Genomic DNA, 14696 nt, shown 5'->3' on the forward strand with positions numbered 1-14696 from the left:
GATATAGCAGAGGACAAATCAAAAGTTCCTTACCAAATTTACATTTTGCGGTGGGGGAGGGACAGGATACATAATAAATAAAGTATGGAAATTTTATAGAGCCAAAAACTATACAAAGTAAGGGAGGACTGAAATTCTATTTCAGATTGGAAGATCGGGTCCATGCTCATAAAACATATTAGCATTGTTGGCCGGGCGCGGTGGCTCATGCCTGTAATCCCAGCACTTTGGGAGGCCAAGGCGGGCGGATTACCTGAGGTCAGGAGTTCGAGACCAGCCTGGCCAAGATGGCGAAACCCTGTCTCTACTAAAAATATAAAAATTAGCCGGGCGTGGTGGTGTGCGCCTGTAGTCCCAGCCACTCGGGAGGCTGAGGCAGGAGAATCATTTGAACATGGGAAGCAGAGTTTGCAGTTAGCCGAGATCCCACCACTGCACTCCAGCCTGAGCAACAGAGGAAGTCTCTGTCTCAAACAAAAAAGTGACCTTTGCTAGGACTGGTTTGCCTGCAGCAGGAGTGAAGACAGGTCAGGTATAAGGGAAGACCTCTAGGCAGGAAGAAACTGGGGAACTGGGGAAAGTTGTTAAAGACAAAATCTCCAAACTAAGGAACAGGCAAACTGTGTTCTGCATTTTTGCTTAACAGCTTGAGAAAATCACTGGTGGCTGCTTATTTAAAAGTAAGCAAGGCCAGGTGCAGTGGCTCTTGCTGTAATCCCAGCACTTTGGGAGGCTGAGGCAGGAGGATATCTTGAGACCAGGGGTTTGAGACCAGCCTGGGCAACAGGGTGAGACCCCGCCATCTCTACAAAAAATTAGCCAGGTGTGGAGGTGTGCACCTGTAGTCCCAGCTACTCTGGAGACTGAGACAGGAGAATTTTTTTTTTTTTTTGGAGACAGAGTCTCGCTCTGTTGCCCAGACTGGAGTGCAATGGCACGATCTCGGTTCACTGCAACTTCCGCCTCCCAGGTTCAAGTGATTCTCCTGCCTCAGCCTCCTGAGTAGCTGGAATTACAAGTGTGACAAGCACATGCCATCACGCCCAGCTAGTTTTTGTATTTTTAATACAGATGGGGTTTTACCATGTTGGTCAGGCTGGTCTCAAACTCCTGACCTCATGATCCGCCCATCTCAGCCTCCCAAAGTGCTGGGATTACAGGCGTGAGCCACCGCACTGGGCCTGAGACAGGAGAATCTCTTGAGCCCAGGAGCCAGAGGTTGCAGTGAGCCGAGATCAGGCACTCCAACCTAGGCGACAGACCAACACTATGCCTCAAAACAAACAAAAAAAAAAACAAAAAAAGCTGAATTTGTTACTCGATGCTCTGCTGCCTGATTTGTTTGATCCTGCGTCATACTTTTATGATTAATTGCAGTTACCAGGCACTACGGTTAGGAAATGAAACATTGTTCTTATTAATAGCCACAAGTGGATCTACATCACTGACTTTTTTTTTTTTTTTTTTTGGAGAGGGAGTCTCGGAGTCTCACTCTGTTGCCCAGGCTGGAGTGCAGTGGCGTGATCTTGGCTCACTGCAGCCTCCACCTCCTGGGTTCAAGCAATTCTCCTGCCTCAGCCTCCCGAGTAGGCAGGACTACAGGTGCGTGCCACCACGTCCAGCTAATTTTTTGTATTTTAGTAGAGACGGGGTTTCATCATGTTGCCCAGGCTGGTCTCAAACTCCTCAGCTGAGGCAATCCACCCGCCTTGGCCTCCCAAAGTGTTAGGATTACAGGCATGAGCCACCACACCTGGCCTGACCTCTTGAATGCATTGTTTTCTGTTTCTGAGATGGACTGTGAGCACCCCTGGCACCTTGGAGCTTCCTAACTCTGTTTTCCTGGGTCACAACTGGAAACTTTTTAAGACCTTTACCTAACAGGCTACTAATATAATCATTCTGTTTCCTTCCCTACCCAGACCTTCTCTGAACTGGCTGAGTCTTTTGACACCTGGCTTGTTCTCTTGCTAGTAAATTGAAAACCTTTGGCGTATGCTTAAGTTCAATTTGTCTCATATATTTTGTTTTATAGTAAAGGTGTGGGGCCTCCTCTGACCAGTCTGAGAGGAGCAACTTGTAGTGGTAGAAGGACTATAACTATTCAACCATATCTTTGTTAGCCTGGAGAGCTAACAACAAACAAAGAAAAATACCTGATGAGTAAAATATTGATGTTCCACATTTGTATAAGATATTCTTTGAAATGGGAAAATTCCGAATATCAACTACATGGGCACCAAAGCCATGCACTATCAAGATGGTTTTTAAACCTTTTTTTTGAGATGGAGTCTCACTCTGCTGCCCAGGCTGGAGTGTAATGGCACAATCTCAGCTCACTGCAAGCTCCACCTCCCGGGTTCATGCCATTCTCCTGCCTCAGCCTCCCGAGTAGCTGGGACTACAGGTGCCCACCACCACGCCCCGCTAATTTTTTGTATTGTTAGTAGAGACGGGGTTTCACCGTGTTAGCCAGGATGGTCTCGATCTCCTGACCTTATGATCCGCCTGCCTCGGCCTCCCAAAGTGCTGGGATCACAGGCGTGAGCCACCGTGCCCAGCCTAAAGATATAAAATCCATTGTCTATCAGAGGGGAACCTTTTCCAGGAAACTGACTCTTGTACATACTTACTTCATTTTGCAGCAATTTCAGATTTAGTATTCATAGCCCCAGCTCTTTAAGTAAGTATACCTGGATTAGCCACATGGGTTGTGTCATACACTACCTAGCTGCCTTCATGGCAGCAGGCTTCTGAATACTAGAACCCTTCAACTCAAAGTGTCCTCTGTAATATTTTAACCCTTTTCTTCTATTCATTCATTTGTTGTCATTCATTCTAGAAATAATTCCGTGTCTACTAGTTGACAGGTACGGGATATTGCAGTGAATCCAGCTGATGTAGTCAGCCCTCATGGCACTTCCAGTCTAGTGGACACTTCAACTGCCCTTTCTCATGTCACCTGCTTGTCCTGCGTGAAACCCACGTGCAGCTTCCCAGACCCCTTTTGACATGTCAGTGCCAAGTTCCTGGTTCATCCCCCATCATTTTCCTCTCCCCCAGCCACCAGAGCCTCCCCTCACATACCCTTTTTTTTTCCAAAGAAGGAGAAGCAGACAAGTTGAAGAGAACTCCATTTTATTATGGAAAGTTAAAAAACAAACAAAACAAAACAGGCAATTGATAAAGGCGGCACAATGGGGAAGGAGAGGTGAGGTGTCTCCTTAGCCACCCGACACCATCTCAATTCAGTTCAATTGTGAACCACTAGGAGAAACAGAATTAAATAACTATCAAGGGGTACAGAGTTAAGATTTCCAGCCTTCCCTCTTGGGGAAAACTAAGGCAAAGTAATACTGAGAAAAAGTGGAGGAAGCCACACCTTCAGTTCACTCCAATGAGGAGACTGGAGGGGACAGAGGAGAGAATTCCACGCAGACACAGCAAGTAAGCGTGGCTTGTAAACCTGGGACTTTGGCAGGTGGGGCTGGGAGCTGATGGAATTTGTAAACCAGGCTGTGGTCAAGGGAGGAGGCAGGAGCTGTAAACAAAGGGGCAGTGACCTAGGAAATGAAGGAGATGTGCCTACAAATGGAGTGGGGTCTGGGCCTCCCAGAGAGACGAGTGCTTAAATCCCGAGAGTCCCCACGGGATGGTGGGGAGGAAGGCTGTGGGGAGAGTGTACCCTGCCATGGGGGGCAGGTGCTCCATCTCCACCCTCCAGGGAGTTCTGTGCCCCTTCTCAGGACTTGGCGCTCACTCTTGGATGACCTAGGATGCACCAGCACGTTTAACCCCACCCACACCAGGGACTTTGGATTAGGGTAGAAATTGGGCAATTGGCTCTGCCCCCAGAAACAGGGTGGGGAAAGCAAGTTACAAGATGTTGGTTGCCCTTCCCTGCCAGGCTCATTATCAGGGTCTGTCTGCCCTGAATCTTCCGGGCTCCAGGATCTTCAGTTATAAGAAGGAGGGAGGTATATCCCTATGTTGGAAGATGGTCACCGCCGGCAGGACTCATCTGTGGGAGACGGGGCAATAATGTTAGAGAATGAGTGAGAGCCTCTGCCTTCTGCCCACCCTTCCCCCACACACAAATTGAAGGGCAGTTGGCATGCAGGAAGTCCTATAATATCTTCCATATCTAAAGCATGTTACCACCAGTAACCACATCCATCACTCATTTAGCTCGGACTCTGTGCCAGGCATCCTTATAACTGTTTAATCTCACCATAACTCCAGGAGAGATTAAGTAATTTGATATCCAGCTGTGGCTCTTGGTGCTTCACAAAAAATTACTTAATCTTGGCCTGGAGCACCTGTAATCCAAGCAATTTGGGAGGCTGAGGCAGGAGGATCACTTGAGGTCAGGAGTTCAAGACCAGCCTGGCCAACATGGGGAAACCCTGTCTCTACTAAAAATATAAAAACTAGCCAGGTGTGATGGTACACATCTGTAATCCCAGCTACTAGAGAGGCTGAGGCACAAGAATCGCTTGAACTTGGGAGGCAGAGGTTGCAGTGAGCCAAGGTTGTGCCACTGCATTCCAGTCCAGGTGACAGAGGGAGACGCTGTCTCAAAATAAATAAATAAATAAATAAATAAATAAATAAATAAATAAATAAATAAAATTACTTAATATTTTCTACAAGTCTAGGAGGTAGTTTTTGGTTTCTGTTTTTTTGAGACAGAATTTCACTCTGTCACCCAGGCTGGAGTGTAGTGGCATCATCTCGGCTCACTGCAACCTCTGCTTCCCGGGTTCAAGTGATTCTCCTGCCTCAGACTCCCGAGTAGCAGGGATTACAGGTGTCCACCTCCATGCCTAGCTAATTGTTGTATTTTTAGTAGAGATGGGTTTTCACTATGTTGGTCAGGCTGGTCTTGAACTTCTGACCTTGAGTGATCCACCTGCCTCGGCCTCCCAAAGTGCTGAGATTACAGGCGTGAGCCACCGTGCCTGGCCTGTTTGTTTCTTTTGAAACAGGTCTTCCTTTGCTGCCCAGGCTGGAGTGCAGTGGGTGGTGCAATATTGGTTCACTGCAGCCTCCAACTCCTGAGGTCAAACGATGCTCCCACCTCAGCCTTCCAAGTACCTGGAACCACAGCTGCGCACTGCCACACCTGGCTAATTTTTTTTTTTTTTTTTTTTTTGAGACGGAGTCTCACTTTGTTGTCAAGGCTGGAGTGCAGTGGCGCGACCTCGGCTCACTGCAAGCTCCGCCTCCCAGGTTCACGCCATTCTCCTGCCTCAGCCTCCCAAGTAGTTGGGACTACAGGTGCCCGCCACCACGCCCAGCTAATTTTTTTTGTATTTTTAGTAGAGATGGGGTTTCACCGTGTTAGCCAGGATGGTCTCAATCTCCTGACTTCGTGATCCGCCCGCCTCGGCCTCCCAAAGTGCTGGGATCACGGGCGTGAGCCACCGTGCCCGGCCCACACCTGGATAATTTTTCTATTTTTTTGTAGAGACAGGATTTTGCCATGTTGCCCAGGGTGGTCTTGAACTCCTGGGCTCAAGCGATCCACCCGTCTTGGCTTCCCGAAGTGCTGGGATTACAGGCATGAGCCACAGGAGGTAGTTATTATTAACTTCATTTCATAAATAATAAACTAAAGCAAGAGATCAGATGGTTTCCCTGAGATCACACAATTAAAGAGACAAGCTGGAATTCCAACTCAGGCCTGTCGACCCACCCTGTGATTTTGACCACATTACAGCACTCAGGAAAAGTTCTCGTTTTGAAACCTGAAGACTCAATGTGTACTTCACTGCCGGGGACCTCAGTTTGCCCATCTGTTAAAGGAGCATGTTGAACCAGAGGACCCGCCAAGCCCCTTCCAAGTGCCTACATGTAATCCTCCTTCCTCTTCTCTCCCGGACCACAGCGCCCGCTCTGACAGCAGGGGGCGCCCTCGGGCCGGCGGAGCCTCCGCTTACCCACAATCAGGGCCTTGGTGCGCAGCCCGCCCTGGAGCTCTGGCTGCAGCAGCAGCAGCTCTTCCTCATCCTCTTCGTCGTCGGGTTGGGCTGCTGGGGGGTTGGGGGCACTGGGGACCTCAGGCTCCGGGCCCAGCTCCTCCAGTACCGAACTCTCGGAGGGGTATTGGTACGTGGTCTCCAGGGCTGTCTCGCTGAAGGAGATCTTAAGCTGAAGGAGGGAGAAAAAGGGGGCAGGAGGCAAGGTCAGCAGGGGAGAAGCCCGCGGGGGTTGAGGGAGAGAAAGCGGGGGCGGGGGGGCGGAGTCTGCAAGGGAGCAGGTGGGACTGGCGGAACGTGGGGATGGGGGCTGGACTCAGGTGCCCCACTCACTCTCCCCATCCACTCTGGGATCCAGTTTTCCTTTCCATACTGGCTCTCCAATTCTAGAGTTTCCCTCTTCGATCATATCATTTCAAAACATCAGACTTTGCCCTGTACGTTGGCAGGGGCTTGGGAGGCAGAAGTGAATAATATAAGACCAAGGTCCCTGCTATTTCGAGTGTGGGAGGCAGAGGGGTAAAAAGAAATTAAAATACATGGCGATAAGTCTTGTGATCAGAACCGAGTCTTTGGGCACCTTGGGGGCAATCGAGTGAACTTCCCAGAGGAGCCCAGCAGACTGGCCAGTGGGGAAAGAACTGGCTGGGGAGCGAGTCTCAGACAAAAGCAAGGTTTTCATACCCACAGCCCCTTGCTGTCCTATGCAAAACCCAGGACCCTGGGCACCTGTTCCCTCCTACTCTCCTCATTCCTCTCCTATCCATAGCAAAGGGAGTCTAGGGCCTGGGAAGAGATGGGAGATGAACAGAAAGGCCGAGAGGAACCAAGAGACTCCAGCAACACACAGGGGAAAGATGAGCCGCTGACACCCTGAAGGCTGGGGGAGATGACAAGGGCAGAAAGGGAAGTCCACACAAACCTGGGGTGGGGGTCCACAGTGTGCCCAAAGGGACAGGCACAGAGACAAAATATCAGACAGGGCACAGAAAACCCTTGGTAATCACACTGTCCCAAGAGCAGGCGAGTCCCAGCTGTTCTCACTGCCTTTCTACCCTTCCCCTTTGCCCTATTAAGAAGCTCAGGGGGAAGGGGCAGGGTGGGATTAAGTCTAGGAGCCAAAGGGATTAGGGAGACAGCAGGAGGATTCCATATGAACTACTTGGAAAGGTCCAAATGATCTACTCAGGCCTTCCCTGGCATCTGTTTGGGAAGACTTGGGGTCAGCCGTACATCCCTGAGTCCCCTAATGAACTGAGGTATGAAAAGAGAGAAGCCAGAAGGGTGGCTGGGCAGGTGGTTGTTAAGAGCTGCATCAATATGACACCAGTCAGGCATGGTGGCTCACACCTGTAGTCCCAGCACTTTGGGAGGTTGAGGCGGGAGGATTTCTTGAGCCCAGGAGTTCGAGACCAGCCTGGGCAATAGAGTGACACTGTCTCTAAAAAAGAAAAAAAAAAAAAAACCAGATATGACACCTGGGTCCCCATGGGAAGGTAGAACTCAGGAACTGTATATGTTACTCCTTGTTGGCTCTGAACCCTGCAGTGTCTCCCCATCTCACTTGGAGCAAAAACTCTACTCCAGGCTGGGCGCGGTGGTTCATGCCTATAATCCCAGAACTTTGGGAGGCCAAGGCGGGCGGATCACAAGGTCAAGAGATTGAGACCATCCTGGCCAACATGGTGAAACCTGTCTCTACTAAAAATACAAAAAAATTAGCTGGGCATGGTGGCGTGCGCCTGTAGTCCCAGCTACTCGAGAGGACGAGGCAGGAGAATTGCTTGAACCCGGGAGGTGGAGGTTGCAGTGAGCGGAGGTCGCGCCACTGCTCTACGGCTTGGGCAACAGAGCAAGACTCTGTCTCAAAAAAAAAAAAAAGTCTACTTGATTGCCCCCAAGGTGCCCAGAGCCTGACCAAAGCCTACAGGGTGCTCCCAGTATGCCACCCTCCCCTTGCCTCTCTGGCCTCTTCCTCCACTCCAGCCACACTGGCCTTGGTTCCCTCCACACACTCCTACCTCAGGACCAGAACAGTACTAGCTATTCCTTCTGCCTGGAACACTCCCCCGAAATATCCCCATGGCTCTGACCCTCCTGATCACCCTATTTTGAAGTCTCCATATTCACTCCCCCTACCTCCTGACCCTCTAAGTTCCACTGTTCTATTTTTTTTTTCCATAATCACTTACCACCTTCTAACTTACTAGATAATTTACTAATATATTATACTCATGTCTGCTGTTGAAAGGAGCTTGGGGCCGGGTAAGGTGGCTCACCCCTGTAATCCCAGCACTTTGGGAGGCCAAGACAGGTGGATCACTTGAGGTCAGGAGTTCGAGACCAGCCTGGCCAACATGGTGAAACCCCGTCTCTACTAAAAATACTAAAATTAGCTGGGTATGGTGGCGTGCGCCTGTAATTCCAGCTACTCAGGAGGCTGAGGCTGGAGAATCACTTGAACCCGGGAGGTGGAGGTTGCAGTGAGCCGAAATCTCACCATTGAACTCCAGGCTGGGAGACAGCGAGACTGTCTCAGAAAAAAAAAAAAAGAAAAGAAAAAAGAAAGGAGCTTAGAAGTTGTTACAATGCAAGAGGTTAGAGTTTGTTCAGACCTCACATGAGGTGCCATCAGAGGACCAATGCTGGGGAAACGATCTGTGGGTGGTCCAGCCTGTACACATTTGACCCCCAGTTCATGTCTGTGGAACTGCTGGTAGAATCTAGTGACAGCAGCCAGACTGCTTATATCCCAAGTTCTCAGAAGGGACCGCTTAGGTTTCTGTAACTGACAGATTTACCCACATTTCTGGGAACCCATTTTTGTTTTCTTCTCATATCCTCTTTTGGAATAATAACCTCTGTACTTTATTTTCTACTCTGAAAATGACTTATTTTATTTGCTCTCGGTCTATGTTTATATCTCCCCCCCTACCCTGCCTGTCTCCTCACCCCCCACCAACTTCTGACTGGGCTTCTCAGGAATGCACAGCCTGCATGGGAGTGGGGGGGTAGAGAGGGGGTGACTCACTCGCTCCTCTCCCATCAGCTATATAAGGTCACAATGGGGCTGGTCTCTCAGCCCAACCAAGAGGCCTCTGGGGTAGGGCACCAGCCACAGCCATCCCCTGGGCTCCAGTGGCAGGGCTGGGATTTCTCTCCTGATGGCAGGGATAAATTTGATGGAATTAGCCTGCAAAACGAGTTATTTAGGGAAGGTGAAGCGGGGGTTGGTGGCAGGGTCCTCCTATCTCCTATTCCTGAGCCAGTGTGTTGCAGCAGAGCTGGGACAAGGCACCCAGTCCCTGAAGAACAGGGTGCTGACAGGGGGTAGAGGGTGGAGGGTGAGGCGTCTGGGTCAGAGGAACTCTGTGCTGCCTCTTCCCCACCCCCACCCAAGCAGCGGCTGCTTCCTTATTCTCTCACCACATCCTGAGCACAGATCTGGCAGGCCCAGGGCCCAGGGCCCAGGGTTCCCCACTCAGCCCCACCAGCCTTCCGGCCCCCACCCCAGGCTTCCTGTTTGGGCGATCTGCTTCCGGCTCCCCTGCTCTCTGGCCTAGGTATGGTCACCAGCACAGGTCCTGCCCTGCACTTGCTTTCTGGCTCCCCTGGGATGCTCCCTGGGCTTTGGGCCCCAAAGCTTCATGCTTCCCTCTGCTCATTCTTCCCCAGAGGCACAAGCCTCTCCCAGTAGGAAGTGACTTTTCTGAACACCTCACCCGGGTAGCATTTCCGGACTTCTGTTTTTTTCATCTGCCCAGCCCTGAGGGGAACAGGCTGGTAGCAGTCAGAGGGCTGAGGGTAGGTTCCCAAGAACTATGGCTTAGAGGTGGGAGCTTATGCTTCATGTGAAGATGAATTGGGGGATCAAATGAACCCCCCTCCACCCAAGGCTTAACCCGTATCTTTAGTCCCTGTGGTTCCCCACTGACACTGAGGACACAAAAAAATCAAATCTGAGGATGTTAACACATGGGATGAGAATGAGACTGGGCTTCCCAGGCTCTGGTGAGATGTGTGTGACTGGAGGGACTTCCTAAGTCTGAGATGTCTGAGTGTGGGACCTCTGTCTCCCTAGAGATTTTCAAGCTGGAAACAGATGGGTGTGCACAGGGAAGAAGTGAGGCCAGGGCCAGGGGGAGTCATCCTGGCTGCCCCCACTTTCCTGCAGGTCTTTGTTGCAAGTCTAACCTCTGACCCTCTGCTGGCCTCAGCCCCAACCCCTGTCCAGAACTCCCACTGTGCTTCCTGGCCAGTGCCTGTTCTCAAAACTGTCTCCAAATTCACTTCTCTCTTTTGCTACCCTAAGGGGAGGGAAAGTCCAGGATGGCAGGAAAAGAGGGGAAAACCGATCCCTGAGCCAGTTCTTGGGAGGGAGGGGAAACCCAGGGAGGAAGGACGGGGGAGTGAGGGGCGGGGGTATTTTGGAAGAGGAGAAGGCTTTCTTGTCCCAAGAGAGAAGGGAGCACTGTCTGAAGCAGTGGCCCAGCTGGGGGTGTGCAACCCCGAGGTCACCCACTTCAAATGGCCTCTCTGTGTCTCTCCCATGGGGCAGACTCGGGGTTCAAAAGCCTTCTCTCTGCTCTTTGGCCGGCCCGGTTCCATCTCCCCTCTCCCCTCCATCCTAGGATATCCCTATTCAGCTCTGCCCTCCTTCCCACGGGGCAGTTGGACCTTTCTCCATTCACTTCTCCCTGCAGTTTCTCCCTAGAACACAAACCCACCCCACCCCCTCCACCACCCCAGGCTCCCTATCCCTTCTCCCCAGAAAAACTGCAAGTGCTCTCACCCTGGTGACCCTGCCCTCACTGATTCAAGCTCGTCACTTTAGGCTCTCCCACTGGATGGGCTGGGGCAGGTCACACTCAGGAAAGGAAGGAAAGAAAAGGGGGTTGGAAACTCAGAGCCCAAGGGAAGGGAGAATGAGCAGCCTGGCACACCCTGAAAGAGACACACCCAGAGACAGCCTTTGCTGGGGCAGGATCTTTTGGGCTCAAAATGGAAAAGGAGGGCTCTGAGAAGGAAGGGTGTATGTGCAGAGCGAGGAAGGGTGGTGGCAGGAATTAACAAGAAAGAATAGAGGAAGACAAGAAAACAGGGGTATAAAAAAGAAAGAGACCAGAGTCCAGAGAAAATTGACAAGTGGACTTCTAAGAAGTCTGGCTTGGCTGCTTCCCTACCTGTTTGTGGTGTCTTTCGGGGGACCCCTTGGCAAGGCAGCTGCGGCTGAGACGGAGGTAGCCCCCCAGAACCAAGATCTCCTCGGCAGTTGGGTACCGCTTCTTCCCAGCCCCCGGGACTGCAGCATCAACTGTGGCTGGAGAGGTTGGGGTGGCTGGGGTCGCAGGGGGCACAGACCGCCGGGGGTTGACGGTGAAGGTGTGTCCACTGCGGCGGGGGGCCCCCACCCCTGGCCCTGCCTTCACCCCATAGAACAGGCGGCTCATGAGGGGATCCCCAGGAGGTTGGGGGGCAGTTGGGGCTGGGGGTGGGGGAGACAGAGGGGCTGGTGGTGGGGGCTGGAGTTCCACTGCTTCCTCTTCCTGCTGTCTCAGGCCTCCAGTCCCAGCGTCCTCTGGTGGGAGGGGGGAGGGCACAGAGCAGCAGTTTTGCAGGGCTCTCAGAGGCCTGCCCTGAGCCCCCGCCTCCTCCTTCTCAGCCTCCCCTTCTCCAGCCTCCACACCGGGAGATTCCAGACGCTTCTCTGCTGACTCTGGAGGTTCTGGTTTCTGAGTTTGAGCCTCTATGTCCCTGGGTGTCCATTCTCGAGCCTTCCCGGAGTTCAGGGTCCATTTCCACCCTTCTGTTGGCTTCATGCCCCTCTCGCCATCTTCCACAGGCCTCTGCTCTGCTGCCTCCACTCCTGCAGAACTGTTGCCTTGGGCCTCCCTTGTCAGGGTCTCGGACAGCTCTGCAGTCTCTTTTGGAGCCACCCCTGGAACTGGCCACTCTTCTTTTCTCCCACATTCTTCCGAGTAGCCTTGTCTTTCTTCTCCTGACCTCAGCCTCCACTCTGTTGCCTCCAGTTGTATCAAACTCTGTTCCTGAGACTCTCTGGAGTCAGGTCTCCATTTATGGGCCTCTGTCAGGCCCAACTTCTGGTAGGCAGATTCCCCTGGGCTCAGTCTACTTTCCACCTCTTTTCTCCTGGGGCTTTGCTCTCGAGACTCTGCTAGTCTCAGACTCCGCTCTGGAGTTTCTCCAGGACTCAGCCTCCATTTCCATGCCTCTGACAGTCGGGAGCTCCTGTCTCCCACCTCTCCTGGGCTTTGCCTCCAGTCCCGAGCCTCCAGAGGCCTCAGGCTCAACTCTTGGGCTCCCCCTATCCCCAGCCTCCTCTCTCTGGTCTCCCTCGGACTTAGTCTCTCTTCTCTTGACTCTCTTCCCTTGGGGCTCTGATCCCGCATCTCCCCAGGGCTGGGTCTCCGCTCCCGGGCCTCCAGAGGCCCAGGCTTTCTCTCTACTAGCAGCTCTTCACTCCGTTGTTGTTGCTGCTGCTGCTGCTGCCGCTCCTGCCGGATGAATCGGTTCTGGTGCACTGGCCCGATGGCCTCCAGAAGGACCGCAGACTCATCCGGGTCTGGAGGTCCAGCCTCTGCAGTCCCTAGCACAGGGCTAGGCTCCCCAGGGGACAGCCCAAGCTTGGCCCGGCGGCGCTCCAGGAGCCCTCGTTTCCAGGCTGGCATCTGGGACAGGCGCTCCCGTTCTGCTTTCTCCCGGCCTCGAACGGACGCCTCCTCCTGCCGGCGCCGGGCTAGCAGCTGTAGCTTCCAGTCTGGGATGGTGGCCATGGTTGTCTTGAGGTGAGGGTAGGGAGCACTGGGGACAGAGAACAGGAAGGAGAGGCTCCAGAGATTGAGACAGCCCAGGGGGTGAGACTGAGGGTGGGAGGAGAGGAAGTGGAGGGGGAGAGGTGGGACACAAAGCAGGGCAGAGGGGCTAAGGATGAAGACAGAGGGAAAGACGGAAGGCAGAGAACTGGGGAAATGGAAAAAGTGAAGAGAAGTTGTGAGCCCAAGTTGGGGGTGGTGGGGGTGATGTGAGAGGAAGAGTCCGGATTGGAGGCAATGAGGGCAGGAGCCAGATGTGGCAGCACAGGGTTAATGCGTATTAAAGACCGTCTCTAGGATGTGAGAAAGAGAGAGAAGGACGAAAAGGAAAGTTGGCGTGAGGGAGAAGAGAGAAATGTGGCAGGGGTGAGGGGAACCTGGGTGCAGGCCAGGCTGCCTCAGCGATACCCCAGGGAGGCTAGTGTGGGAAGGAAGGACCAGGAATCCCTGAAAGGACCAGGAGGCAAAGGGACCTGAGGGGGTGTTGGGGAGGCAAGGAGGGGCGGAGAGCGAACAGGTCTAGAGGAGAAGGGAAACCAGGGAAGAGGGGAAAGGAGCGCGGCGGCAGCAGCCGGGCGCGTCTCAGCGCGGGCCCCAAAGGTCCCGGCTCCGCTTCCAGCACCGCTCGGGCCACGCCTCTCCCCAGCCCCCACCCCTCTGCCCCGCACTCCGCCCCCGAGGCGGGTCGGGGGAAATACCCACCCCCCGAGACTTTCGGAACCCGGGCGTCAGGGCTGCCAGCGCGTTCCCAGAACCCTGGCGTCCACCCCCACCCTGTCCTGTCACCACCGCCTGCCTCCCCCACCGACTGCGCCACGCGACCCCAGAGTGCCAAGGGCCGGCTCCATGTCTCTTCTCCCCGGCGCCTGCAAGTCCTGCGCCCCGTCCCCGCTCTCATGAAGCCGTGACAGAGCCGGCCGTCTCCACCCCGCTGTAGCCGCACAGACTGACAATCTCGGCACAAAGAGGAGACAGCCAAGGTCCGGGCCAGGGACGGGAGCAAGGACAGGGGCGAGGAGACACCCACTCCCCAAGTCTGAGCCCCTCAGTCAACTCACACGCCGCGGGACCCCCGGGGGAGGGGGTGCGGAGGAGCCGGGCGTCCAGAGAGAGGAAGAGGAGGAGAGAGGGACCGAGGGAGATCCGGAGACTGGAGGGAGGGGAGGAGGGAGGGAGAGGAGGAGGGAAAGAGGCAGCAAAGGAGGAGGGACGGAGACAGAGACCAGGGGGCCGGGCGGGGGCGGCGACCGCTTTGTCTAAGGACAATGAGGAGAGGGAAGGGGGCGCAGGGCGGAGCCAAGGAGAGGGCGGGGCCTAGATCCCACCCACCCCGCGTGGGACTCGCTGCGGGACTGCCCTCTTCTCGCCCCAACCACTGGTCCTCCGCTCTGTCCCCAGGGGCCCTCACCAGCTTCCCGCCCGGACACCCCAGGTGTCCAGATCCCTTCCCCCAGCTCGCCGACCCAGGGCGGTGGCCCGTGACTCAGGCCCCTCGTGGGACTTTGGGAGGAAGCGGCAGCTGCTCCGAGCCGGGCCCGCCCTTCCCATCTGCTGCCGCTCCTCCCTACGCTTTTGCCTTCTCATCTGGGTCTGTAGGTCCAGCCTCTGAAGTCCTTTGTTTTGCGGGGTCGAGGGCAGCCGCCAGGCTGTGGGGGGCTTTGTGGATGGGCGGCAGGAGAGGCGCTCAGAAGCCAGAGGTTTTGGAAGCTCCCTCCCCTACCAGAGCTGCTGCCCCGACTCTTTCTAGCTTCAACCTGTCTCCCTTGGGTCTCCAGGTCGGCTGCCGGGAAAATGGGGATTTGAAGGAATGGGAATGGGGACCCGGCCGCTCTGGCAAAGTGGGGGCGGGTCTGCGGGGGTGGCCGAACCCCAGCGGTTGCCA

General features: G+C 54.0%; 1 protein-coding gene across 2 annotated transcripts; it reads right to left on the reverse strand.

Annotated features, from left to right (window-relative positions):
- Positions 1-3121: 3121 nt before the first annotated feature.
- On the reverse strand, positions 3122-14644 carry PPP1R18 (protein phosphatase 1 regulatory subunit 18). Of its 2 annotated transcripts, none has more exons than XM_019028915.4 (4): positions 14535-14644; positions 11165-12803; positions 5943-6153; positions 3122-4021 (listed from the first exon to the last, which is right to left on the reverse strand). In XM_019028915.4, the coding sequence occupies exons 2-4, from the start codon at positions 12773-12775 to the stop codon at positions 4002-4004; spliced, it is 1842 nt and encodes a 613-aa protein (XP_018884460.1). In that variant the 5' UTR covers positions 12776-12803; positions 14535-14644; the 3' UTR covers positions 3122-4001. The 2 variants fall into 2 exon arrangements, with proteins under 2 accessions (XP_018884460.1, XP_004043635.1); XM_004043587.5 differs by lacking the exon at positions 14535-14644 and adding an exon at positions 13873-14088.
- Positions 14645-14696: the final 52 nt, after the last annotated feature.

Source organism: Gorilla gorilla, chromosome 5 (assembly GCF_029281585.2).
Source record: "Gorilla gorilla gorilla isolate KB3781 chromosome 5, NHGRI_mGorGor1-v2.1_pri, whole genome shotgun sequence".
Classification (NCBI taxonomy): Eukaryota; Metazoa; Chordata; class Mammalia; order Primates; family Hominidae; genus Gorilla; species Gorilla gorilla.